At 44.8% G+C, this 26,293-nt stretch overlaps 1 protein-coding gene across 7 annotated transcripts in view; it reads left to right on the plus strand.

Moving 5' to 3' along the window:
* Window positions 1-26,293, plus strand: part of pof1b (POF1B actin binding protein) — a 79,328-nt gene that overhangs the window by 36,812 nt on the left and 16,223 nt on the right. For 5 of the 7 annotated variants that reach the window (XR_003867892.1, XR_003867890.1, XR_003867889.1 and 2 more), the window contains 10 exons: window positions 7,554-7,780; window positions 14,613-14,646; window positions 14,784-14,864; window positions 17,801-17,893; window positions 18,005-18,118; window positions 18,311-18,463; window positions 18,747-18,866; window positions 19,023-19,151; window positions 20,479-20,549; window positions 20,736-20,853. Coding sequence is in view for 3 of the 7 variants with exons in the window: in XM_029700592.1 (XP_029556452.1) it covers window positions 7,554-7,780; window positions 14,613-14,646; window positions 14,784-14,864; window positions 17,801-17,893; window positions 18,005-18,118; window positions 18,311-18,463; window positions 18,747-18,866; window positions 19,023-19,151; window positions 20,479-20,549; window positions 20,736-20,853 (1,140 nt within the window). In the remaining 4 variants the exon portion in view is untranslated. Of the gene's footprint in view, window positions 1-7,553; window positions 7,781-14,612; window positions 14,647-14,783; window positions 14,865-17,800; window positions 17,894-18,004; window positions 18,119-18,310; window positions 18,464-18,746; window positions 18,867-19,022; window positions 19,152-20,478; window positions 20,550-20,735; window positions 20,854-21,115; window positions 21,851-26,293 lie in introns of those variants that run through there. The other 2 variants (XM_029700591.1, XM_029700590.1) reach the window with 2 other exon arrangements.

The following is a 26,293-nucleotide window of genomic DNA, read 5'->3' on the forward strand; positions in this document are numbered from 1 at the left end:
ATGACTTAAAGATTGCAGTACACCAGCAGGAACCCATCTAACTTGAAGGAGCTGGAGCAGTTTTGCCTTGAAGAATGGGCAAAAATCCCAGTGGCTAGATGTGCCAAGCTTATAGAGACATACCCTAAGAGACTTGCAGCAGTAATTGCTGCAAAAGTTGGCTCTACAAAGTATTGACTTTGGAAGGGCTGAATAGTTATGCACGCTCAGGTTCTTTTTTGTTGTTGTCTTATTTCTTGTGTGTTTCACAGTAAAAATAGTTAGCATCTTCAAAGTGGTAGGCATGTTGTGTAAATCAAATGATACAAATCCCCCCAAAAATCAATTTTAATTCCAGGTTGTAAGGCAACAACGGGTCTGAAGTCAACGGGTCTGAATACTTTCCGAATGCACTGTATGTTTTCTTCCTCTGGGTGATGACAGTGTCATAGTAGGATCCCCTTGAGCTACACCATTTTTGTAAACATGGTATTTTTCACTGGTTTTGTTGTTTGGATTTTGCTGTTTTTCTTATTCATACTCTTTAAATCACAATAAAGACAGACACTTCATTCTCATGTTGGTTTTGTTTGTCATATATTTTTTTGGAAGGCTAGTACAGACTACAGGGCTTAGCATGGTTCTGTAACATGTAACAACAGAATGACTGCCCGACATTAAGGCTTGACCCCCCCAAGACATTACCCTCATCTAAATGGCCATGTACGACCTTGTGTTATGTGTAAGTGGCCTTTAAACCATTTCAATGAGGACCTTCCTGCTATGGCACATGGGCGAGAATGGCTGTCTAGCTGTAGACAGTAAGAACATACCCTATCTACATAATCTCAGCAAAAAAAGAATCGGCCCTTTTTCAGGACCTTCTCTTTCAAAGATAATTCGTAAAAATCAAAATAAACTTCACAGATCTTCATTGTAAAGGGTTAAAACACTGTTTCCCATGCTTGTTCAATGAACCATAAACAATTAATGAACATGCACCTGTGGAACAGTCATTGAGACACTAACAGCTGCCAGACGGTAGGCAATTAAGGTCACAGTTGTGAAAACTTAGGGCACTAAAGAGGCCTTTCTACTGACTCTGAAAAACAGCAAAAGAAAGATGCCCAGGGTCCCTGCTCATCTGCGTGAACGTGCTTTAGGCATGATGCAAGGAGGCATGAGGACTGCAGATGTGGCCAGGGAAATAAATTGCAATGTCCGTACTGTGAGACGCCTAAGACAGTGCTACAGGGAGACAGGACGGACAGCTGATCATCCTCGCAGTGGCAGACCACATGTAACAACACCTGCACAGGATTGGTACATCTGAACATCACTCCTGCGGTACAGGTAAGGGATGGCAACAACAACTGCCCGAGTTACACCAGGAACCCACAATCTCTCCATCAGTGCTCAGACTGTCCGCAATAGGCTGAGAGAGGCTGGACTGAGGGCTTGTAGGCCTGTTGTAAGGCAGGTCCTCACCAGACATCACTTGCAACAACGTTGCCTATGGGCACAAACCCACCGTCGCTGGACAAGACAGGACTGGCAAAAAGTGCTTTTCACTGACGAGTCGCGGTTTTGTCTCACCAGGGGTGATGGTTGGATTTGCGTTTATCGTCGAAGGAATGAGCGTTACACCGAGGCCTGTACTCTGGAGCGGGATCGATTTGGAGGTGGATGGTCCGTCATGGTCTGGGGCGGTGTGTCACAGCATTATCGGACTGAGCTTGTTGTCATTGCAGGCAATCTCAACGCTGTGCGTTACAGAGAAGACATCCTCCTCTCTCATGTGGTACCCTTCCTGCAGGCTCATCCTGACATGACCCTCCAGCATGACAATGCCACCAGCCATACTGCTCATTCTGTGCGTGATTTCCTGCAAGACAGGAATGTCAGTGTTCTGCCATGGCCAGCAAAGAGTCCGGATCTCAATCCCATTGAGCATGTCTGGGACCTGTTGGAACGGAGGGTGAGGGCTAGGGCCATTCCCCCCAGAAATGTCTGTGAACTTGCAGGTGCCTTGGTGGAAGAGTGGGGTAACATCTCACAGCAAGAATTGGCAAATCTGGTGCAGTCCATGAGGAGGAGATGCACTGCAGTACTTAATGCAGCCGGTGGCCACACCAGATACTGACTGTTACTTTTATTTTGACTCCCCCTTTGTTCAGGGACACATTATTCAATTTCTGTTAGTCACATGTCTGTGGAACTTGTTCAGTTTATGTCTCAGTTGTTGAATCTTGTTATGTTCATACAAATATTTACACATGTTAAGTTTGCTGAAAATATACGCAGTTGACGGTGAGAGGACATTTCTCTTTTTGCTGAGTTTACAAAGCACTACAAGGTTACTGAGTGACTGTTTGAGTACAGAAATATTTTCTGCGACAATTATAAATAACCTGTCACGTCCTGGCCAGTATAAGGTTAATTGTTTTGTAGTTTGGTCAGGGCGTGGCAGAGGGTATTTGTGGTTCAGGGTGGTGTGTTTTGTTAAAAGGGTGTTTGATTTAGTAATTCCGGGTTTTGGTTTATGTTTAGGTATTTCTATGTGGAGTCTAGTGAGTGTATGTCTATGTTTGGTAAATTGGGGTTGGGACTCTCAGTTGAAGGCAGGTGTTGTCTATCTGCCTTTGATTGAGAGTCCCATATAGTAGGGTGTGTTTGTGTTTGGTATTGGTGGGTGATTGTTCTGTGTTGAGCTTTGCTTGGCCAGACTGTTTGTAGTTGTTCGTTCGTTGTTTTGTTATTTTGTACGTTCATTTTTGGAAGTTAATACATCTCAAGATGAGCATACACATACCTGCTGCGTTTTGGTCCTCCTTCACCGACGACAACCGTGACAGAATCACCCACCCCTCAAGGACCAAGCAGCAGAGGAAGGAGCAGACGGATTTCGAGTTGAACTGCCGGAGTGGCCAGACTGCCCTGAACTGCCGGAGTGGCCAGACTGCCCTGAACTGCCGGAGTGGCCAGACTGCCCTGAACTGCCGGAGTGGCCAGACTGCCCTGATCTGCCGGAGTGGCCAGACTGCCCTGATCTGCCGGAGTGGCCAGACTGCCCTGAACTGCCGGAGTGGCCAGACTGCCCTGAACTGCCAGAGTGGCCAGACTGCCCTGAACTGCCGGAGTGGCCAGACTGCCCTGAACTGCCGGAGTGGCCAGACTGCCCAGACTGTCCCGAGTGGCCAGACTGCCCAGACTGTCCCGAGTTGCCAGACTGCCCAGACTGTCCCGAGTTGCCAGACTGCCCAGACTGTCCCGAGTTGCCAGACTGCCCAGACTGTCCCGAGTTGCCAGACTGCCCAGACTGTCCCGAGTTGCCAGACTGTCCCGAGTTGCCAGACTGTCCCGAGTTGCCAGACTGCCCAGACTGTCCCGAGTTGCCAGACTGCCCAGACTGTCCCGAGTTGCCAGACTGTCCCGAGCTGCCAGACTGCCCAGACTGTCCCGAGCTGCCAGACTGCCCAGATTGTCCCGAGCCGCCAGACTGCCCAGACTGTCCCGAGCCGCCAGACTGCCCAGACAGTCCCGAGCCGCCAGACTGCCCAGACTGTCCCGAGCCGCCAGACTGCCCAGACTGTCCCGAGCCGCCAGACTGCCCAGACTGTCCCGAGCCGCCAGACTGCCCAGACTGTCCCGAGCCGCCAGACTGCCCAGACTGTCCCGAGCCGCCAGACTGCCCAGACTGTCCCGAGCCGCCAGACTGCCCAGACTGTCCCGAGCCGCCAGACTGCCCAGACTGTCCCGAGCCGCCAGACTGCCCAGACTGTCCCGAGCCGCCAGACTGCCCAGACTGTCCCGAGCCGCCAGACTGCCCAGACTGTCCCGAGCCGCCAGACTGCCCAGACTGTCCCGAGCCGCCAGACTGTCCCGAGTGGCCAGACTGCCCAGACTGTCCCGAGCGGCCAGACTGCCCAGACTGTCCCGAGCGGCCAGACTGCCCAGACTGTCCCGAGTTGCCAGACTGCCCAGACTGTCCCGAGTTGCCAGACTGCCCAGACTGTCCCGAGTTGCCAGACTGTCCCGAGTTGCCAGACTGTCCCGAGTTGCCAGACTGCCCAGACTGTCCCGAGTTGCCAGACTGCCCAGACTGTCCCGAGTTGCCAGACTGCCCTGACTGTCCCGAGTTGCCAGACTGTCCCGAGCTGCCAGACTGCCCAGACTGTCCCGAGCTGCCAGACTGCCCAGACTGTCCCGAGCTGCCAGACTGCCCAGACTGTCCCGAGCCGCCAGACTGCCCAGACTGTCCCGAGCCGCCAGACTGCCCAGACTGTCCCGAGCCGCCAGACTGCCCAGACTGTCCCGAGCCGCCAGACTGCCCAGACTGTCCCGAGCCGCCAGACTGCCCAGACTGTCCCGAGCCGCCAGACTGCCCAGACTGTCCCGAGCCGCCAGACTGCCCAGACTGTCCCGAGCCGCCAGACTGCCCAGACTGCCCAGACTGCCCAGACTGCCCAGACTGCCCAGACTGCCCAGACTGCCCAGACTGCCTGGAACGGCCTGAGCCGGAGCCACCTCCAGAAATAGGTGGGTTGGGGAAGGGGGGTGTAGCACAGTGCCGTCGTTGACGGCAGCCTCCCTCCCTTTAGTAAAGGGGAATTTTTCTTTTGGTGTTGCTTGATGTTATTTTTTGTTAAGGTGCTTCCGGGGTAGCACCTTTAAGGGGGGGGGTACTGTCACGTCCTGGCCAGTATAAGGTTAATTGTTTTGTAGTTTGGTCAGGGCGTGGCAGAGGGTATTTGTTTTATGTGGTTCAGGGTGGTGTGTTTTGTTAAAAGGGTGTTTGATTTAGTAATTCCGGGTTTTGGTTTATGTTTAGGTATTTCTATGTGGAGTCTAGTGAGTGTATGTCTATGTTTGGTAAATTGGGGTTGGGACTCTCAGTTGAAGGCAGGTGTTGTCTATCTGCCTTTGATTGAGAGTCCCATATAGTAGGGTGTGTTTGTGTTTGGTATTGGTGGGTGATTGTTCTGTGTTGAGCTTTGCTTGGCCAGACTGTTTGTAGTTGTTCGTTCGTTCTTTTGTTTTGTTATTTTGTACGTTCATTTTTGGAAGTTAATAAATCTCAAGATGAGCATACACATACCTGCTGCGTTTTGGTCCTCCTTCACCGACGACAACCGTGACATAACCAGACAAAGACATTTGCAGACCTTTTGCTAGAAATGTATTTATTTAAATGAAAAAAATATAACAGAGGAAAATTGTGCAATGTAAAACACAAGGTGCAAATAAGAAGACCATTGTGCCGAACGAAAGGTGCTTTAGGAATGTTGTGCTAAGGGGAAATAAGCGATACAATACAACAAACTCGACAAAGGCAAAGCAGTAAATTATCCACCACCTTAACATGTGAATGATAAAATAACATTCTAAATACCCAGCAACATAACTTGTGAATAAGAGAAAAAAGCAATATAGAAAAACATGTTAAACACCAACATCTGTACAAATGTCTTTAGTACACGCGTTCAGTTTTTGGGTTGAGACGGGGGGCAGACTCAAGGTATTGATCGTTGATCCCCAAAAAATGCGGCGTCATGTCCTTGACATGCGATATGGTTGTCAGGAGGAAGATGCGCCATCCATGATTTAATGGTGTCAGAGGGCACTTGCAGGACTCTGGCCTGACTGGCTGTTGTGTGGCTCCTCCACTTTGATAGATCAGACAGGGAATACTATCACTCTCTCTCTCTGTCTACCTCTTAATATTTAGACTGTAGTGTTTTGAGCCATACATATTTTATTGTTGTTAGGAAACCGTAGAGACTATAGTCAGAGTGACTTGGCATTGGTTTGATAAGACAACTCCCCCAAACCCCCTCCACGCTTTGGTAAGCAATGCATATGAGTGGTGTTTCTAGGTGTTTCTAGAGCGACAAGGAACAATCCATGTGAAGAACACGCACAAGAGTTGCTTGTCTTAATATTGCATAAGGGTTACACAAGGGTTGGTTAACTTTATGACTTGGAATGTAGACACGATATGGCCATGTGCAGAAAGTCAAGGCCACATGGTTGGTCTGTTGACTTTGTGGAAGCTACTCAGGATGGATGGAATCTTCAGTGGCAAAATACCTGTTGAACCAATTCAAATCAACTAGCTACAGGTGCAGTTTTAGCAATTAGATAAAAAACATAAGTTATTGATGAGTGTGGTGTGTGGTGCCTGGATAACAACCTCTCCCTCAAAGTGATCAAGACAAAGGAGATGATTGTGGACTACAGAAAAAGGACTGAGCACGACCCCATTCTCATCGGCGGGGCTGTAGTGCAGCAGGTTGAGAGCATCAAGTTCCTCGGTGTCCACATCACCAACAAACTATCATGGTCCAAACACACCAAGACAGTCGTGAAGAGGGCATGACAACGCCTATTCCCCCTCAGGAGACTGAAAAGATTTGGCATGGGTCCTCAGATCCTCAAAAGGTTCTACAGCTGCACCATCGAGAGCATCCTGACTGGTTGCATCACCGCCTGGTATGGCAACTGCTCGGCCTCCGACCGCAAGGCACTACACAGGGTAGTGCGTACGGCTGAGTACATCACTGGGGTCAAGCTTCCTGACATCCAGGAAGGCCCAAAAAATTGCCAAGAACTCCATCCACCCTAGTCATAGACTGTTCTCTCTACTACCCCACGGCAAGCGGTACCAGAGCGCCAAGTCTAGGTCAAAAAGGCTTCTTAACAGCTTCTACCCCCAAGCCATAAGACTCTTGAACAGTTGATCTAATGGCTACCCAGACTATTTGCATTGTCCCCACCCCTCATTTTTACACTGCTGCTACTCTCTGTTTATTATCCATGCATAGTCACTTTACCTATACCTACATGTACATATTATCTCAATTACCTCAACTAACCGGTGCCCAGTACATTGACTCTGTACCGGTACCCCCTGTATATAGCCTCGCTACCGTTATTTTATTGTTGCTCCTTAATTATTTGTTATATTTCTATTCTTTTTTTTTCTTCTTAAATCTGCATTGTTGGTTAAGGTCTTGCAAGTAAGCATTTCACTGTTAAGGGTTTGTAAGTAAGCATTTCACTGTTGTATTCGGCGCATGTGACAAATACAATTTGATTTGAGTTGAGATAACTTCTCAACAGATTCTCTGTCCCCCTCCGCCAGCAAAACATCTGGAACCTGTATCAATTCTGAGAACTGCCAACCTGTCACAATTTTGAAATACTGCTGAAAAACAACAGAACATCTTAATTGTAACAAATAATCAATCCTGGTCCTGGAGGCCATGGATCTGCCAAGATTTATTGGTCTCCGTCTGATTGTTCAAGAGCAATACAGAGCCAGAGTCATTGTCAGTCATTTTACCCATTCCTACATCCTGGCAACCATAACTGTTGACAGCCATATATGATAGACATAACCTAGAACAGTTGCATGTCTTGTATTATAGTAAACCCACTGTAGGGTGATTAATTCAATAAGTATAGATGCCATATTGCTCTTTCATGCCATGATGATGGTGGGTATGTCTCTCTCTTTTGCTTGTGACAGATTGAGGTCTAAGATTCAACTCGTTCCCTCTCTTTTTCCCCAGGAGGTGGAGGAGGTTAAAGAGGAGATGGTGAACATCGTTAAGGAGCAGGTAGTGAAGAGGGTGATAGAGAGCGTGTCTCAGGTGGGGATACAGAGTGAGATGAGGGAGGTAGAGCCCGTGGTGAAGATGGACACACGTTTCTTCGGAGAGCTGCTGGCGGAGGTTTACAGGAAGAACTGTGACATCCACACCTGCATCTCAGAACACGTGGCGAAGATACGTGGAAGGTGTGTTTTGATTTTCTCAACATATAGCCATATTTACATTTGACATTTATTTATATATATATATATATATATAGCTTTCCCCCCAGCACAACACGTAACAGAATCAATAAGAAAGAAACAAGACAGAAACCAAAGGGAGAGGGTAAATCTAGATCCTACTAAACTGGCCAGACTAGGTGTCACGATATCCTTAGATAGCAGGAAAGGGGTAGAGTCAAGCGCAGGAGACTGAGGTCTGTTGAACAGGCGTTTAATACAGCCAAGAGCAAACACAGCAACAAGGCAGGGTGCACAATCAACAAAAGAAAGAACAGCTCCAAAATCCAAACAGACGGGGCGTAGCCCGGCAACCCTAATGCCTAACAAAATACGCGGCGTAGCAGAACATAGGAAAAACCTGACTACCACATAAAACATGACAAGCAACAATCCCGCACGAATCCCCAAACGAAACAGACAAACTAAATACCCCCCACTAATGACTAACAAGGAACAGGTGCAGAACTAAACAGACATAACCAAAAGACACAGAAACATGGATCGGTGGCAGCTAGTAGGCCGGCGACGACGACCGCCGAGCACCGCCCGACCGGGGAGAGGCGCCACCTTCTGTGGACGTTGTGACACTAGGCTACAGTATGAAATACAGTGGCGGGGCACACACCCCTACAGCCCTCGCAAGGACCGAGGGCCCACGAGCTTTGGAGGCCCCCCAGGGGTTGCCCCCCCCGATAGTATATGAAGAAGTCATAAGCAATAAAAAATAAATATATATATTACAGGAAATGTGCTTTAAAATTGCAAAATTTTCTCTCAGCCTCATGGATATTTTTTTTTGAATAGCAGGAAATTAGCTCAGGGATTCTTAAAAGTCAGGACAATCCTTGTCCCGCAGGGGAACTTTATTTTTTTGGTTGAATTTTGTTGCGTTATTTGAGTTTCAAATGTACATTTAGGGGAATTTTATATGGAAAATATTTGCTTTTAAGATTTTTCTAAATACTTTAAATATTATACATTTCCATGTCGGCTCAATGCCTGGAAATGCCCTTGTCCGGAACAAAGGATCCTAATTTCAAACTCTAAAAAAGTGTTTAAAATTCAAAACATTTGCAATAATGGATATTAACTGAAACATGATCTTATGTAGTTTCTTGCAATAGCCCTCTGTGAATTTAAAGAATATTTCTCTCAAAACTGTGATTCCTAAAAGATGTGTCCGGAGATGTGGTCAACTCCGTCAGATTGACTTGGAATGAGCAGGGTAAGTTATACCATAAGGGCCCTTATTCATGTCCTCATTACATGTAGAAAATGTTGGTCCCAAGTTTCATGAGCTGAAATAAAAGATCCCAGAAATTTTCCATATGCACTAAAAGCTTATTTCTCTCAAATTTTGTGCACAAATTTGTTTACATCCCTGTTAGTGAGCATTTCTCCTTCGCCAAAATAATCCGTCCACCTGACAGATTTGGCATATCAAGAAGCTGATTAAACAGCATGATCACCACACAGGTACACCTTGTGCTGGGGACAAGGTGTACCTGTGTGCACAACACAATGCCACAGATGTCTCAAGTTTTGAGGGAGCGTGCAATTGATATGCTGACTGCAAGAATGTCCACCAGAGCTGATGCCAGAGAATTTAATGTTAGTTTCTCTACCATAAGAAATGTTGTTTTAGACAATTTGCCAGTGTCCAACTGGTCTCACAACCGCAGACCCCCTGTAACCACACCAGACCAGGACCTCCCCATCCGGTTTCTTCACCTGCGATTGTCTGAGACCAGCCACCCTGACAGCTGATGAAACTGCGGGTTTGCACAACCGAAGAATTTCTGCACAAACTACCAGAACCATCTCAGCAAAGCTAACCTGTGTGCTCGTTGTCCTTACCAGGTTCTTGACCTGACTGCAGTTCGGTGTTGTAAGCGACTTCAGTGGGCAAATGCTCACCTTTCATGTCCAATGGCATGCTGGAGATGTGTGCTCGTCATTGATGAACCCCGGTTTCAACTGTACCGGGCAGATAGATGGCGTCGTGTGGGCGAGCGGTTGGCTGATGTCAACGTTATGCCTTATGGTGGCGGTGGGGTTATGGTATGGGCAGGCATAAGCTACAGACAACAAACACAATTGGATTTTATCAATGGCAATTTGAATGCTCAGAGATACCGTAATGAGATCCTGAGGCCAATTGTCATGCCATTCATCCACCGGCATCACCACATGTTTCAGCATGATAATGCATGGCCCCATGTCGCAAGGATCTGTACACAATTCTCATACTCATCAGACATGTCACCCATTGAGCATGTTTGGGATTGCTCTGGATCGATGTGTACGACAGCATGTTCCAGTTCCCGCCAATATCCAGCAACTTCACACAGCCATTGAAGAGGGGTGGGACAACATTCCACAGGCTACAATCAAGAGCCTGATCAACTCTATACAAAGGAGATGTGTCGTGCTGCAGGATGGCAAATGGTTGTCACAGCAGATACTGAGTGGTTTTCTGATCCATGCCCATACATTTTTTTAAGGTGTCTGTGTCCAACAGATGTATATCTGTATTCCCAGTCATGTGAAATCCATAGATTAGGGCCTATTGAATTATTTCAAATGACATTTCCTGATATGAACTGTAACTCAGGAAAATATTTTAAATTGTTGCATGTTGCGTTTATATTTTTGTTCAGTGTACATTTAACTAAGTTATAGAGTCATAAAGTAACTGTCGAAAACCAAAATTGCTACTGTGTGGAGCACTTGAATGAAGAAGGAAAATGATTTTTTTGTCACCTCCACAAAACATCAACTCCAACAGATTCTTGTCTATCGTCAACTCCATCAGAGTACTGAAAGATCTGATAAAATAATTGTTTTTATTGTGTATTTATAAATGAATAATTTTCCATATTTTACAAATGGAAAATATTCTTGCTTCAGGTCCTGAGCTATAGGCAGTTAGATTTGGGTATGTCATTTTGGGCGAAAATTTAAAAAAAGGTTCCGATCCTTAAGAGGTCAATCATGGCCTTTAAACACTTGTTGGACAATGATTTATGAAAAAAAAGAGGTTGTTCCTTAACATGGTGTGATAGCTGATACTTTGGTATATCAAAATATATATTTCAAATGATGTTAATATTAAGACAAATATTTGTGGAAAAAAAGTTGAGATTGTCCGGTCTTTCAAGAATCCCTGACCTCTAAAACATCAATATTTTCTTTCAACCTCATGGCAAAATGTGTGAAATAGCATAAGATTAGCGATAAAACGCCCCATTTTTCACTCTGCCCATTGGCAAAAAAAAACACACAAAAAACACCTGCAACTAGAAACGGACATTTCTGAAATACTTTTTTCACTGAATTGATAACAAAGAAGTATAGCCAAGAACAGGTTAGTTGAATAATCTATGGCAGGCAGTTTTTATGGGGCCTTCCTGTAACGCCCAGTAATGGACACCAAAAATCTTTGGTTATATCAGATTATTTACAGTACAATCTGGCTGCATATTGTTAGCCCCCCACTCATGCTGCACAGAAGCTAACACACTTGAATAATGCAACACGGCATGTAGAAATGTTGCAACTGTTAATTGCTGTTCGCAAGACAATGTCTAGGCAAGAAGATACCGGTAGCTTCCAGTTTTGTAAGCTACTTTATTAATTATCTTAGTCTCCTTCGCCTCAGTCACGTCTCTCCTCTCTCTCACTGTGTGTGTGAATGACGTCATTAGGTCTTAGAGACAGGGCACACTTTTATCAAATAACTGATTGCTTTTTCTATACAAATGTTATTGATCAGCACAATAAAATAAGTTCCAAATGGAAAGGAAACAGATTGTTTTACATTGATGCCCAATAAAATCAGCCAAAACCATCTCAATAACTCAATACTGTACATGCACACACTCCTATTTAATATGCATTCACCTGTATTGTGAATAGGCCTAGCTTACATCTTGATTTACCCAGTTTATCAATAGAGATTTACCATTAAAATAAATGATTACCATTGTGTTGTTATGTAGTTAGATTGGTAAAAACACAGTCAAATTGATTGTAGGATTGTATAATTGATTCATTAATGCATACATGGCTGTCTCTGCCTGGATCAAGTGCCATTCTGTGACTTTGGCTAATACCCTTTTTTTTTTTGCCGTGGCATTGTTTTGGTATCGAGTATCGTGATACTAAACCTTGTATCGGTATTGATGTCAAAATTCAGGTAACGTGACAAAACTATTGTGGGGGTGGTTTCAGGGGCTGGTTCAGTATTGAAATCATCAGTGTTAACTCTGGCTCTCCGGTTTCCTCAGTTTCACACTTGGTTCAGAAAGTCCCTCTACCTCTCATAACTTGCCAGGCTGGGCCATAAAATACTGTCAAGGTGTGAGGCAGGCTGTGGGCTAATATTCTAACTGATAGGCCCTATAACTGAATATAATATATGCAGTACCTTCAGAAAGTATTTACATTTACATTTAAGTCATTTAGCAGACGCCCTTATCCAGAGCGACTTACAAATTGTATTCACACCCCTTGACTTTTTCCACATGTTGTGTTACAGCATGAATTTAAAATGGATTACATTGAGATGTTTTGTCACACAATACCCCATAATGTCAAAGTGCAATTATGTTTTTAGAATTTTTTACAAATTAAATAAAAAAGAAAAGCTGAAATGTCTTGCGTGTAACACAACAAAATGTGGAATAAGTCAAGGGGTATGAATACTTTCTGAAGGCCCTGTATTCATATATATATATATATGGGAATAAAGGGAACACTTAAACAACACATCCTAGATCTGAATTAAATAAATAATCTTATGAAATACTTTTTTCTTTACATAGTTGAATGTGCTGACAACAAAATCACACAAAAATACTCAATGGAAATCCAATTTATCAACCCATGGAGGTCTGGATTTGGAGTCACACTCAAAATTAAAGTGGAAAACCACACTACAGGCTGATCCAACTTTGATGTAATGTCCTTAAAACAAGTCAAAATGAGGCTCAGTAAGTGTGTGTGGCCTCCACGTGCCTGTATGACCTCCCTACAACGCCTGGGCATGCTCCTGATGAGGTGGCGGATGGTCTCCTGAGGGATCTCCTCCCAGACCTGGACTAAAGCATCCGCCAACTCCTGGACAGTCTGTGGTGCAACATGGCGTTGGTGGATGGAGCGAGACATGATGTCCCAGATGTGCTCAATTGGATTCAGGTCTGGGGAACGGGCGGGCCAGTCCATAGCATCAATGCCTTCCTCTTGCAGGAACTGCTGACACACTCCAGCCACATGAGGTCTAGCATTGTCTTGCATTAGGAGGAACCCAGGGCCAACCGCACCAGCATATGGTCTCACAAGGGGTCTGAGGATCTCATCTCGGTACCTAATGGCAGTCAGGCTACCTCTGGCGAGCACATGGAGGGCTGTGCGGCCCCCCAAAGAAATGCCACCCCACACCATGACTGACCCACCGCCAAACCGGTCATGCTGGAGGATGTTGCAGGCAGCAGAACGTTCTCCACGGCGTTTCCAGTCTCTGTCACGTCTGTCACGTGCTCAGTGTGAACCTGCTTTCATGTGTGAAGAGCACAGGGCGCCAGTGACGAATATGCAAATCTTGGTGTTCTCTGGCAAATGCCAAACGTCTTGCACGGTGTTGGGCTGTAAGCACAACCCCCACCTGTGGACGTCGGGCCCTCATACCACCCTCATGGAGTCTGTTTCTGACCGTTTGAGCAGACACATGCACATTTGTGGCCTGCTGGAGGTCATTTTGCAGGGCTCTGGCAGTGCTTCTCCTGCTCCTCCTTGCACAAAGGTGGAGGTAGCGGTCCCGCTGCTGGGTTGTTGCCCTCCTACGGCCTCCTCCACGTCTCCTGATGTACTGGCCTGTCTCCTGGTAGCACCTCCATGCTCTGGACACTACGCTGACAGGCACAGCAAACCTTCTTGCCACAGCTCGCATTGATGTGCCATCCTGGATGAGCTGCACTACCTGAGCCACTTGTGTGGGTTGTAGACTCCGTCTCATGCTACCACTAGAGTGAAAGCACCGCCAGCATTCAAAAGTGACCAAAACATCAGCCAGGAAGCATAGGAACTGAGAAGTGGTCTGTGATCCCCACCTGCAGAACCACTCCTTTATTGGGGGTGTCTTGCTAATTGCCTATAATTTCCACCTGTTGTCTATTCCATTTGCACAACAGCATATGAAATTTATTGTCAATCAGTGTTGCTTCCTAAGTGGACAGTTTGATTTCACAGAAGTGTGATTGACTTGAAGTTACATTGTGTTGTTTAAGTGTTCCCTTTATTTTTTTGAGCAGTATATATATATATATATGAATACAGGGCCTTCAGAAAGTATTCATACCCCTTGACTTATTCCACATTTTGTTGTGTTACACGCAAGACATTTCAGCTTTTCTTTTATATATATATATATATATATATATAAGGTGAACAATGTAATATTGTAAAACTCACCGGAATTTCATGTAAAACTCAGTAATATAAACTCACAGGTTATATACATGTCCTAAATACACCCGTAGTGTCATCCATCACCGTAATTCCGTAATTAGTCACTAGACATTACAACCGTCAGTCAGACCTGACCTCTCTCATTTCTCTAGACTCTCTGTTTACTCATAGTACCTGTGATTCACTGAGCAAACACATCCCTCTGTTCCCTTCTACTGCTGACTCCATCATAACATGTGTAGACTGGAGACAGAGATGGTTTATTTAGTCTAATTGTGTGCTTGTCATGCCCTGTAATGTGTTTACCTTTCCATCTCTTTCCCAGGAAACACCTCTTAGATCCCAGTAATGACTACAAGGTACAGCAGGGAGGAGCGACCGATGGTTTTACATAACATCATATTAGTCTTGTATTGTTTAAATTGCTGTACAGTAGCTATTTATATATGCTGGAAGTGAAAGTATGAAATGAAAGTAACCATTTGTGTGTATGCAGGTAGAGAGAGAGGACATTGAGGCCCTGATCCCCAAAGGAGCATCTGAGTTGACCAAACAGCAGCTCCGCTACCTGCTGCAGGTAGCACCAAGGGCGGACTGGGACAAAAATTCAGCCCTGGCATTTCAGCCACACCAGCCCACATCACAGCACCTGCTACTTACACTCACAGGCAGTAATGCTACTGACACATAACATAGGCAATTATAGTACAGCGTTTCTCAACATTTACTTTACCAGTGACACGTGTCCTCCTCCTTTTTAACCAGCTCATGTTTAAGACAAATACAACATGTAAAAGCACCACTGGAGATACAACTCACCACTTTAACTGTGCCTCTGTTGCCTCCCTGTTGTGCTGTCTCTCTGCAGAAAGAAGAAAGATTACTGAATAAATGCCTAATAGATGACCATTGGCTCATAATACCTTATGAACTACTTACATTGCAATACATGTCCCCCCAATCCTAAAGTTTAATTACTCTTACATATATAATATAGAGCCAAAATATCAACAAACTGGCAGTACACGTGTCAGTTTGTTTGTCTCTCTCTTTCTGTTTTCTCCCTACATCCACTGCACTTGACTGCTGCAGCAGCAGCTGAGATGTCTGTGCTTATAAGCCTAGCATCACTGGGACCCGGAGACCAGGGGACCACACTACCTGTGCTGGGCCCAGCAACATCCCAGGATAACACTTTATTTTAAGGGTCCATAATAAACCATTTATAAGGCATTATAAGGCATTTCCAAACCTTTTGCTCACCATTTATTAATCATTACGCCCACATTTGTAAATGTTAGTACGCTAGTTATTTACACATGTCTATACACTGAGTATATAAAACATTAGGAACACCTTCCTAATATTCCTTTTTGCCCTCACAACAGCCTCAATTCATCGGGGCATGGACTCTACAAGGTGTCGAAAGCGTTTCACAGGATGCTGGCCCATGTTGACTCCAATACTTCCCACAGTTGTGTCAAGTTGGCTGAATGTCCTTTGGGTGGTGGAACATTCATGATACACACGGGAACCTGTTGAGCGTGAAAAACCCAGCGTCGTCGCAGTTCTTGACACAAACCGGTGCGCCTGGCACCTACTACAATACCTTGTATTACACTGGTCACTCATAACATTTATAAAGTATAAATAGCCCTCACTTTACATTAGGGGCTGAAAAAATACTTTAATCATGATTAGTAAATAGATTATTAATGTGGGAGTGATGATTAAAAATGGTGAACACAGAATTTATAAATGCCTTATAAATGACTTATTACTGACTCTTAAAGTGTTACCCATTCTAGTTGTGAATGAATAAACAGATGTATTAGAGAAAGAAGAAAATCACTGAATAAATGCCTTATAGATGACCATTGGCTTATATTATACATTATAAGAACCTAACTATACTGAACAAGGAGTATGCTGAGGAGTATTTCTGTTTGTAATAAAGCCCTTTTGTGGGGAAAACTCATTCTGATTGGCTGGACCTGGCTCCCCACTGGGCCCACCCAGGCTGCACCCCTGTCATATCATGGGAAATCCATAGATTAGGGCCTAATTAATGTTTTTCAATTGACTGATTTCCTTATATGAACTGTAACTCAGTAAAATTGTTGAAATTGTTGAATGTTGCGTTTATAATTTTGTTCAGTATACATATTTCAAATTAGTGCATGTCAAGTGTCCCCCCCTTCCCACTTAGCTAAGTGTTTAGATATTAGGCTACATATAATTCAATAGAAGAAAACAGAGAGAGTGAAGGAGAGATATAGACTGCCAGTTCCTTAATGTTTTGGCTGTATAATACAGCTGGCAGTCTCTGGCAGTCTCTCTCTCCCTCTCTGTTTTCTTCTATTGAATTCAATATATGACATGCTATGTTTGTCAAGAATGATGCTGGGAATAGTTTATATGGATGCAGATTGATTTCCAGCATTGTGCTTCGTTTGACAGTGCTGCGCGCATATGCGTATTTTTCTGCCAAGTAGTGACTGGCCTTTCAGCAAATGAAATATGCGGGAGATTGGCGGGACTTTCCAGCCTTAAGTGCGGTGGCTATGTAATGTTATCTGACACTTGTTAGTCACTTGTTACTACAGCTCAATAACTCACTCGCTGGGCTGAAGACTGAGATTCAGAAGTGAATCATCTTTGATAAAGCAATTAAAATACACAGTCCCCAAATGTACCTTAATTTGGCTTGTGTTTAGTAAAAAGAGCTATATGCAGAGTATATGTCTAGTAGATACCTATTGCCTTCGCTATGTGTTATAAAAGCCAATCTAACAACTTGTTCAGCTATATTGCAAATAGCCTAGTGTCTAAATGCTCCCCCAAATCTCCCTTCCCTAATTAGCCTACTATAGTAGACATTAAATATATTTCATAGTACAATATACAGCCAAAACATGAAGTCTAGCTAGCAGCAGTAGGTATCATGATCTGTGTCAGTGTGCAGGAGTGTGTATTTCTCTGTTTTCTTCCTACCTCGACTGCACCACTGCAGCTGATCTGTCATTTCTCACAGACACAACACTCGGACCAACAGAACCAGAACTTTTAGAAAATGTGTCGGCCTCAAGAGCCCTTTTTTGGCACCACCTTTCCGTTTTTCTGTTTTGACTGAATGACTGACAGATTCAGGGTGGGTCTCACTCTCTGATGATGTGCGTTTGACTTTGAATGTGAATTTGCGCCACCGGCCAGCCCAGCTTGGTAGGGGGGCGGCCATTGCCCACTGGTCAGCCAAATACTCAATATAGATCGGTATGAAAAATAGAAATAGCACAAAAGTCATGTCCATTATTTAAAAAAAAATATAATATTTATATAATTTTTTGTTCATTTCGACGGCCAATCCGCCCATGGAAAATATATTCATTTGGTTGTTCCACTATGCCTGAAACTGGCTCATAAAACCTCACCTAACCTCCTATCTCTCTCTTTCATCAATATCTCTCCTTTATTTTTCATCTCTCTCGCTCTCTCTCTCTCCCTCCCTCTCAGACCCGTATGACAGCAGACAAGACCATGCGTCTCCTTCTGACTACCTTCAGTAGTCTGAGGGAGGAGCTGATCCACATGACAGAGGACCTGAGGGTAAGATCTGGGGCCTGGGCCACTATAGGAACCGATTATGCTCTTAACTGTCTCATTGAGATATACATGCAGGCAGGCCGTCTTACAGAGTCTTACTGTCGATTCTCCCAGCGTCTGGAGAGTGAGAAGGAGTCCCTGGAGAGAGACCTGAGCTTCAAGGCTGACCAGGCTGAGCAGTATGACCGCCTCCTAGAGGCCCTACGAGAGAACAACAGACAGCTACAGGTAGGTGTGTGTGTGTGAGAATTTGTGAGAGTGTGTGTATGTGTGCTTCTTCCACTGTGTGTTGCTTGTGTGTGTTTGCCTGCCTGTACACCTCTTCTGTAGGTGTTTTTGAAAGAGAGTATCTCTGCCCTGTATGTTAGTGCAATGGGTGTATGACTGTGTGTGGGTAACTCTATCCATCCATCCATCTAGATATCTCTGAAGGAGACCAGCTCCAGCCAGCGGACCCTGGAGACTCAGCTCATGAGCAGCCACACTACAGACTCAAACAGGGACTTCCGCATCAAAGAACTGGAGGGCAGTTACCGAGCCCTGGAGAAGGAGAATGAGATGCTCAAACAGAAGGTGCTCTAACGCTACCCTCCTCCATCTCTGGCTCTAACCCATCTCACTTCAGAGAATAAACTCTTAGCAATTCTTTTACTCATGTTAGCAATTCCTTTTACTCATGTTAGCAATTCCTTTTACTCATGTTAGCAATTCCTTGTACTCATGTTAGCAATTCCTTTTACTCATGTTAGCAATTCCTTGTACTCATGATGACTGTAGTATCCGACTGTAGAATTATTCTTATAGATCGAACTTCCTTAACTAACTTGTGTCTCCCTCTGTATCCATCTTCATCCAGTTGGCTGGCCAGTACAGCAGTAGCACCATTCAGATGAATACAGAGGAGCTGTCACGTCAGTACTCAGAGCAGCTAGCTGCCCTGCGCCAGGAGAAGGACAAGGAACTGCAGAGCCTCAGGGTAAGAAGCCTACAGGGATGCATGGATACAGGGATGGGGCCTTCCTGCTCTGTTGGAAGTACTATAGCAGTACTGACTGTGCTTGTGAGAAGAAATATGGGTAGCTAGTGGTTATACTGACTGTGAGTGTCTCTGACTATCTGTCGGTATGTCCAGACCCAGCTGATGCGGATCACCACAGAGTACACCACGGAGAGGTCAGGTGACAAGAGCCTGCAACTCCGCATCACACAGCTGCTGACAACACTGGAGCAGCGGGAGGTTGTCATCAAACGCCAGGAAGAGGTCAGGGGTCATAGCTACTGGTCACTGGTCAGCCCGGCCCCTTAGATAGAGATCTAGGAAATGTCTACTCCTGTAATTGGAAAAATCTAGAACCAAACTAACTCAACAGTTTTGGATTAGAAAAACAGCCTGCATCTAGGGTCTGTTCTCACCCTGCTTCTAGGGTCTGTCCTCACCCTGCTTCTAGGGTTTGTCCGCACCCTGCTTATTTTGTCTGTCCACACCCTGCTTATAGGGTCTGTCCCTACCCTGCTTATTTTGTCTGTCCTCACCCTGCTTCTAGGGTCTGTCCTCACCCTGCTTCTAGGGTCTGTCCTCACCCTGCTTCTAGGGTCTGTCCTCACCCTGCTTATTTTGTCTGTCCTTACCCTGCTTCTAGGGTCTGTCCTCACCCTGCTTCTAGGGTCTGTCTTCACCCTGCTTCTAGGGTCTGTCCTCACCCTGCTTCTAGGATCTGTCCTCACCCTGCTTCTAGGATCTGTCCTCCCCCTGCTTCTAGGATCTGTCCTCCCCCTGCTTCTAGGATCTGTCCTCACCCTGCTTCTAGGATCTGTCCTCTCCCTGCTTCTAGGATCTGTCCTCCCCCTGCTTCTAGGATCTGTCCTCACCCTGCTTCTAGGATCTGTCCTCACCCTGCTTCTAGGATCTGTCCTCCCCCTGCTTCTAGTGTCTGTCCTCACCCTGATTCTAGGGTCTGTCCTCACCCTGCTTATTTTGTCTGTCCTCACCCTGCTTCTAGGGTCTGTCCTCACCCTGCTTATTTTGTCTGTCCTCACCCTGCTTCTAGGATCTGTCCTCACCCTGCTTCTAGGATCTGTCCTCCCCCTGCTTCTAGGATCTGTCCTCCCCCTGCTTCTAGGGTCTGTCCTCACCCTGCTTCTAGGGTCTGTCCTCACCCTGCTTATTTTGTCTGTCCTCACCCTGCTTCTAGGGTCTGTCCTCACCCTGCTTATTTTGTCTGTCCTCACCCTGCTTATTTTGTCTGTCCTCACCCTGCTTCTAGGGTCTGTCCTCAACCTGCTTCTAGGATCTGTTCCTTACCCTGCTTCTAGGGTTTGTTCTTACCCCGCTTCTAGGTTTTGTTGCCTAACTTGTTTCCATAATTAAGTGATTGGTTTTGTTTAGGCCAGTCTGATTATATTATCTCACAGTTGTTGTGTTAATTTGGCTCCAAAGGATCCTTTAGTTTCACCTCAGGACTGTATTTACCTGACGCGTCGTACACTTTTAGCTCCATCATTAACACTTATATTACGGCACAGGCCTCATTCCTCCTCCTCCCTCCCTATTCACCTTTGACCTCCCATCTCTGACCTTTAACCTCCAGGAGATCTGGCGGTTGCAGCAGGAGAAGAGAGACAGCTCCAAGAATGTCACCACGACCACTATCACAAAAAGGTCAGCCCCCAACAATACCATGAGCCTATTTTATGGGGAATATTTGGGGCAGTAGCTCCTCTAAAATGGGTTAATGTAATTTGGGATGCCTAGTGTGGTATTTCCCAAAACAGGATTTTGTACTGGTGTACAGTAGGTACTTAACCAACCAGTATGCGTTCCTTACTGTGTATAACTGATGTGTAGGTACAGGAACCAGTACCCCCTCCTGGGCCTGCTAACTGATGACTACAATTCCACATCGCCCGTCAAGGATACTAAGACCATCGTAATCGAGAGCCGGACGGGGGAGATGATCAAACAGGTAGAGTAGAGCAGGGAGGAAGTAGAAACTAGATGGCCATGCTAGAAAGGACAAACTACGGTATAGCTATACTGTCAGAACTGATGAGTAAGTACATCAGCTATTGTTCTCAGTTTAGAGTTTGAAGTGAGGGGTAACATTAGGGTAACGATTAAGGTTAGGGTTAGTAAACAGCAAGAAACAAATATTTTGTAATTACAGCTGATGGATTAACCCTTCATGCCATAAAGACCGTATCCATGTTCTGTTCATCTCGAAACAGGAAATCATTACAACCCCTTAAAGACACTGCTTCTCTCGGACAAATTACAACCCCTTAAAGACACTGCTTCTCTCTGCTCTGCACAGGAATGAACGACAAGAAGACCTTGACCCCCCCCCCCCGCATGCTTCCCTCTCCCCGTCCCTCGTCCTAGAGGCTCCCAGGGTGGTGGTGGCAGGGGTTCAGCGCCCCAATATATGGGATGGGTGGTTTGGACCAAATGGGGTTAGCTTGGACAGGAGGTTTCACTTTGGTTGGGATGGGGGGCATCAAATACTCAACAACCAAATATGTTATAGTAGTAGCTTAGCGGTTAAGAGTGTTAGGCCAATAACTGAAAAGGTTGCTGGTTCGAAATCGCTGAGCCAACTAGGTGAAAAATGTGTCTGTGCCCTTGAGTAAGGCACTTAACCCTAATTTCTCCAGTAAGTTGCTCTGGATAAGAGCGTCTGCTAAATGACTAAAATATAAAATGCTTATGCTACAGCCAGGAGGGCTGGGGAGGGGACAGGGAAGAGGGGGCTGGTGCTTATTAGTATGCAGCTCACTAGTGTGTCTGTCCACCACTACCCTGCTAGTCTTTAGGACATCTCCTCTAATTGCGCTATGGTGATAGTATGGTTACTATGCATATAAATAAGGAAGCTAAATATGCTTTAATTATGCGCTAATTAAAGAGACTGTATGGTAAAATTTGCTTTGGGAGATGTAAAAAACAAAATCTGCCTCTGCCTCTGTTCTGGTCTTTTGCTTTTCTTTTGTGACAAGGTAATGGTACATTGTTGTGTTATGTTTCAGCTGCATTTTGTTTCATGTTTGTACCTTAAGAGGTGCATGGGTATGTTTTGTTGTTGTTATTGAATGGAACGCTGCACTTGGGGTTGGGGAGGGGGGTTGGAGTGGGGTTATTAGAATATGAATGACTGGGCTGGACATGGGGTTGGGGTTGGGCTTGGGGTTGGGGAGGGGGGTTGGAGTGGGGTTATTAGAATATGAATGACTGGGCTGGACATGGGGTTGGGGTTGGGCTTGGGGTTGGGGAGGGGGGTTGGAGTGGGGTTATTAGAATATGAATGACTGGGCTGGACATGGGGTTGGGGTTGGGCTTGGGGTTGGGGAGGGGGGTTGGAGTGGGGTTATTAGAATATGAATGACTGGGCTGGACATGGGGTGGGGGTGGGGCTTGGGGTTGGGGAGGGGGGTTGGAGTGGGGTTATTAGAATATGAATGACTGGGCTGGACATGGGGTTGGGGTTGGGCTTGGGGTTGGGGAGGGGGGTTGGAGTGGGGTTATTAGAATATGAATGACTGGGCTGGACATGGGGTTGGGGTTGGGCTTGGGGTTGGGGAGGGGGGTTGGAGTGGGGTTATTAGAATATGAATGACTGGGCTGGACATGGCCTGGGGCATGGTTCTATGGATGATATAAAATGGTGGATGAACTGAACATTTTAAAAGTACAATAAACAATGTATGGAGTAGAATGTTTTTCCTTTGGATTGTTATATGCTGAAGGATTGTTATATGCTGAAGGATTGTTATATGCTGAAGGGTCATTCTTTAATTGTGGTGGTAAATGCTGTCCCTTGACTTTGAAACCATGTAAAAACACTTTGAAATGACAAAAACATTTTCCATTTTATGTAACTATTATTTAATAAGAAAACATAAACGCAAAAAAAGAAACGTCCCTTTTTCAGGACCCTGTCTTTCAAAGATAATTTGTAAAAATCAAAATAACTTCACAGATCTTCATTGTAAAGGGTTTAAACACTGTTTCCCATGCTTGTTCAATGAACCATAAACAATTAATGAACATGCACCTGTGGAACGGTTGTTAAGACACTAACAGCTTACAGACGGTAGGCAATTAAGGTCACACTGATGAAAACATAGGACACAAAAGAGGCCTTTCTACTGACTCTGAAAAACACCAAAAGAAAGATGCCCAGGGTCCCTGCTCATCTGTGTGAATGTGCCTTAGGCATGCTGCAAGGAGGTATGAGGACTGCAGATGTGGCCAGCGCTACGGGGAGACAGGATGGACAGCTGATCGTCCTCGCTGTGGCAGACCACATCTAACAACACCTGCACAGGATCGGTACAGGATGGCAACAACAACTGCCCGAGTTACACCAGGAATGCACAATCTCTCCATCAGTGCTCAGACTGTCCGCAATAGGCTGAGAGAGGCTGGACTGAGGGCTTGTAGGCCTGTTGTAAGGCAGGTTCTCACCAGACATCACCGGCAACAACATCGCCTATGGGCGAGGAAGGAAGACGGCGGACTGAACAAAGTGATGTAGAGCACCTCAAGATAAAAACATAATATTCAATATCGGTAAATTAGACTAAAATATTAGCACTTCACAATCTGGTGGGTGATAATCTTCAATCTGGATAATAACACAAAACAAATCTTAAGACATTTATCAACAAAATATTACGAAAACAAGCAACACCCAAACATGACGGAGAGTAAGACAGGGGAACCGATTTCAAAACGAAAACGTGACTCTTCTACAGACGATTTAATATTTTCACCACCGGGAACGGTAAAGGTCGAAACCGATCTGTTAAAATCAATAAATGACAAACTGGGTATACTTGAATTAGTTAGTAAGGATATAAAAGAGCTGAAGGCCTCGAGATGAGTGATGAAAAAGCTGCGACATTGGAGAAGGAAACACACAAGCTGAAAGGGACAGTCAACAAGATTGAAACCGAAGTGAACTGAAGAGAACACCGTTCTGAGAGAAGCCTTACTGGACATACAAACTAGAACCATGAGAGAGAATCTGGTACTTACAGGTATCCAGGAGAAAGAAGGGGAAGTTCCTGAATCTGTAGTTAGAGAGTTCCTCCTTACAGCGCTTCAAATCCCACGCGAAGCTGTCGACAAAATCCAACTTGAACGTGTACACCGCTTCGGACAGTAAAGATAAATTAATGGTTAAAAGCCTGGGTAAAAGACTTGCTGGGACCAAAATTGGCATGAATGATCAGTTTCCGAAGGAAATTGCAGAACGGCGTAAAGTTCTGTATCCAATTTTCATGGAAAATAGATTAAAAGGGAAACGAGAAGCTCTCGTCGTTGATAAACTATATATTGATAACCAGTTGTTCACAGACACAAAGACTACTCCATGGTTATTTAAACATTACAAAGTTCTCATAGATGAGGAAAATAATGAAACACAATTCTAGCCCGGTTATGGATTGTAACAATACAAAAAAAAAAATAGCTTTTGTATATATCTTCACATATAACTAATTGGAACACACAAGCACTAATTCAACATGGTGAAGATAAAAACTAAGTAAACAGAAGGCACATTATGTGTGGATGGTGGGTGTGTGTTTTATATTTTTATTTATTGTGTTTGGGAAAGTTGAGTGAGAGAGTAATGAAATGGTTGCATATCCCAGAACCAATGTATTGCTGTGAGCCGGGGTATGAGAGGGCTTTCAATGTTGTTCAGATGATGGATATACTTTTATAATGAATTATACGTCTTATTTATTTATTGTCCTATCATGGTGGAACAGTTTTAAAATAAATTCTACATTTAATTTGTTTATTGTTCTATCATGGGGAACTACATTTTTTAAAATAAATTATATCTAATTATTTATTTATGATCCTAATTTAATGGTACGGTCCACAACCCTATACCCTAGACACCCACCTGAATGACCCAGATACTAAGGAGAAGTCCCTAACTGTTTTATGGGCCTGCTGTAAGCGGTCTCTATGCAGCCAAAATGCAGTCAGAGACCAAGAGCAGCACTGCCCCCTCAAGATTCTGAGCCCGCTTGGCAGGGTTGGTCCTGCAAAGCCAAAGCCCCCTAAATGGAGAGCATACTATACAAGGAAATTCTCAAAGCTGCTGATGAGAACCTTGACGACCTTGTACCTAGCCGGTGGGGATTCCGGTAGGGTGCCCCCACCCAGGCAGTGGCAGTGCTGGCAACACTAGCTGCAGTAACCCATGGGGAGGGGGGTCACACTCAAACATTCAGAGAGGGGGTATATTATTGTGACCCTGGTGGCACAAAATCAAAAGTCTGACTGCATGGAGATGCTTGGGAATATGGTCAATACGGGTGACCGTATTGTGGGTGTTTCAGGGAAAAGGTGTACATTTGACCTCCATCATCTAGGATGTGACAATGGTTAATAAAATCTCTCAGTTTCTGCCCATTTTTTGCGCGGTCTTGCAGGCCTTCTAATGCAGCTGCAACTGTAAATGCATTTGTAAATCAAGACCTTTCTTGAGTTGGGCTCTGGGATGGTGCAACTGTTGAGAATGTGAGCTTATGGTTGTGTGGGGGGAAAGGGACAACTGTTGAGAATGTGAGCTTATGGTTGTGTGGGGGGAAAGGGACAACTGTTGTGAAGGAGTAAAAGATGTTAGGGACAATAGAGGATGATCCACAGCTATATATAATACAAATCGAGGTGAGGGCGATGGAAATGCATTTGGCAATTGATTTACTTCAATTCGGTAAATGGCACTGTGTACTCTTTTCGAAGGATGGATCCCAGTCTGTTCAGGGCTATGGGATACGGGGGATCGGGGGTGGTCTGCCGGGCATTGGGATGACAACCCAACTAGGGATGAGGAAGGCTTTTAGCGGGTGGAATAGTAGGGACCAACTGGAGGTTTACTTAGTAGCAATGCAAATATCATGGTACAGCTATATAGACACTCAATCATCATGTTACTTTTTAATGGTACGTTTACAAACATATATTTTCATAAATAGAATTGAAAGTTGTGTCTCATTATGGTAAGTGGTGAAATAAGTATAGCCAGTTATAATTGTAATGGCTAAGCATATAATAAGAAAAGACGATCAGTATTTACCTGGTTAAACGAGAAGGAATATAATATCTATTGTTTACAGGAAACCCATTCAACAATTTTAGATGACGTTTTGTGGAAAAAGAACTGTGGGGGCGAAATATATTTCTCCCATGGGCAAAGAAATTCAAAAGGGGTGATGGTTTTAATTAGCAGTAATTTTGATGCAAATGTGCAAATTGTCCAAACAGATTATCAAGGTAGATGGATTATTTTAAATATGTTATTGGACAATAAACAGATATGGCTTATTAACCTATACGGTCCGAATAATGATGATCCAAGCTTCTTTGAAAATATATAAGAATTT

Source organism: Salmo trutta, chromosome 19, assembly GCF_901001165.1.
Source record: "Salmo trutta chromosome 19, fSalTru1.1, whole genome shotgun sequence".
Lineage (NCBI taxonomy): Eukaryota > Metazoa > Chordata > Actinopteri > Salmoniformes > Salmonidae > Salmo > Salmo trutta.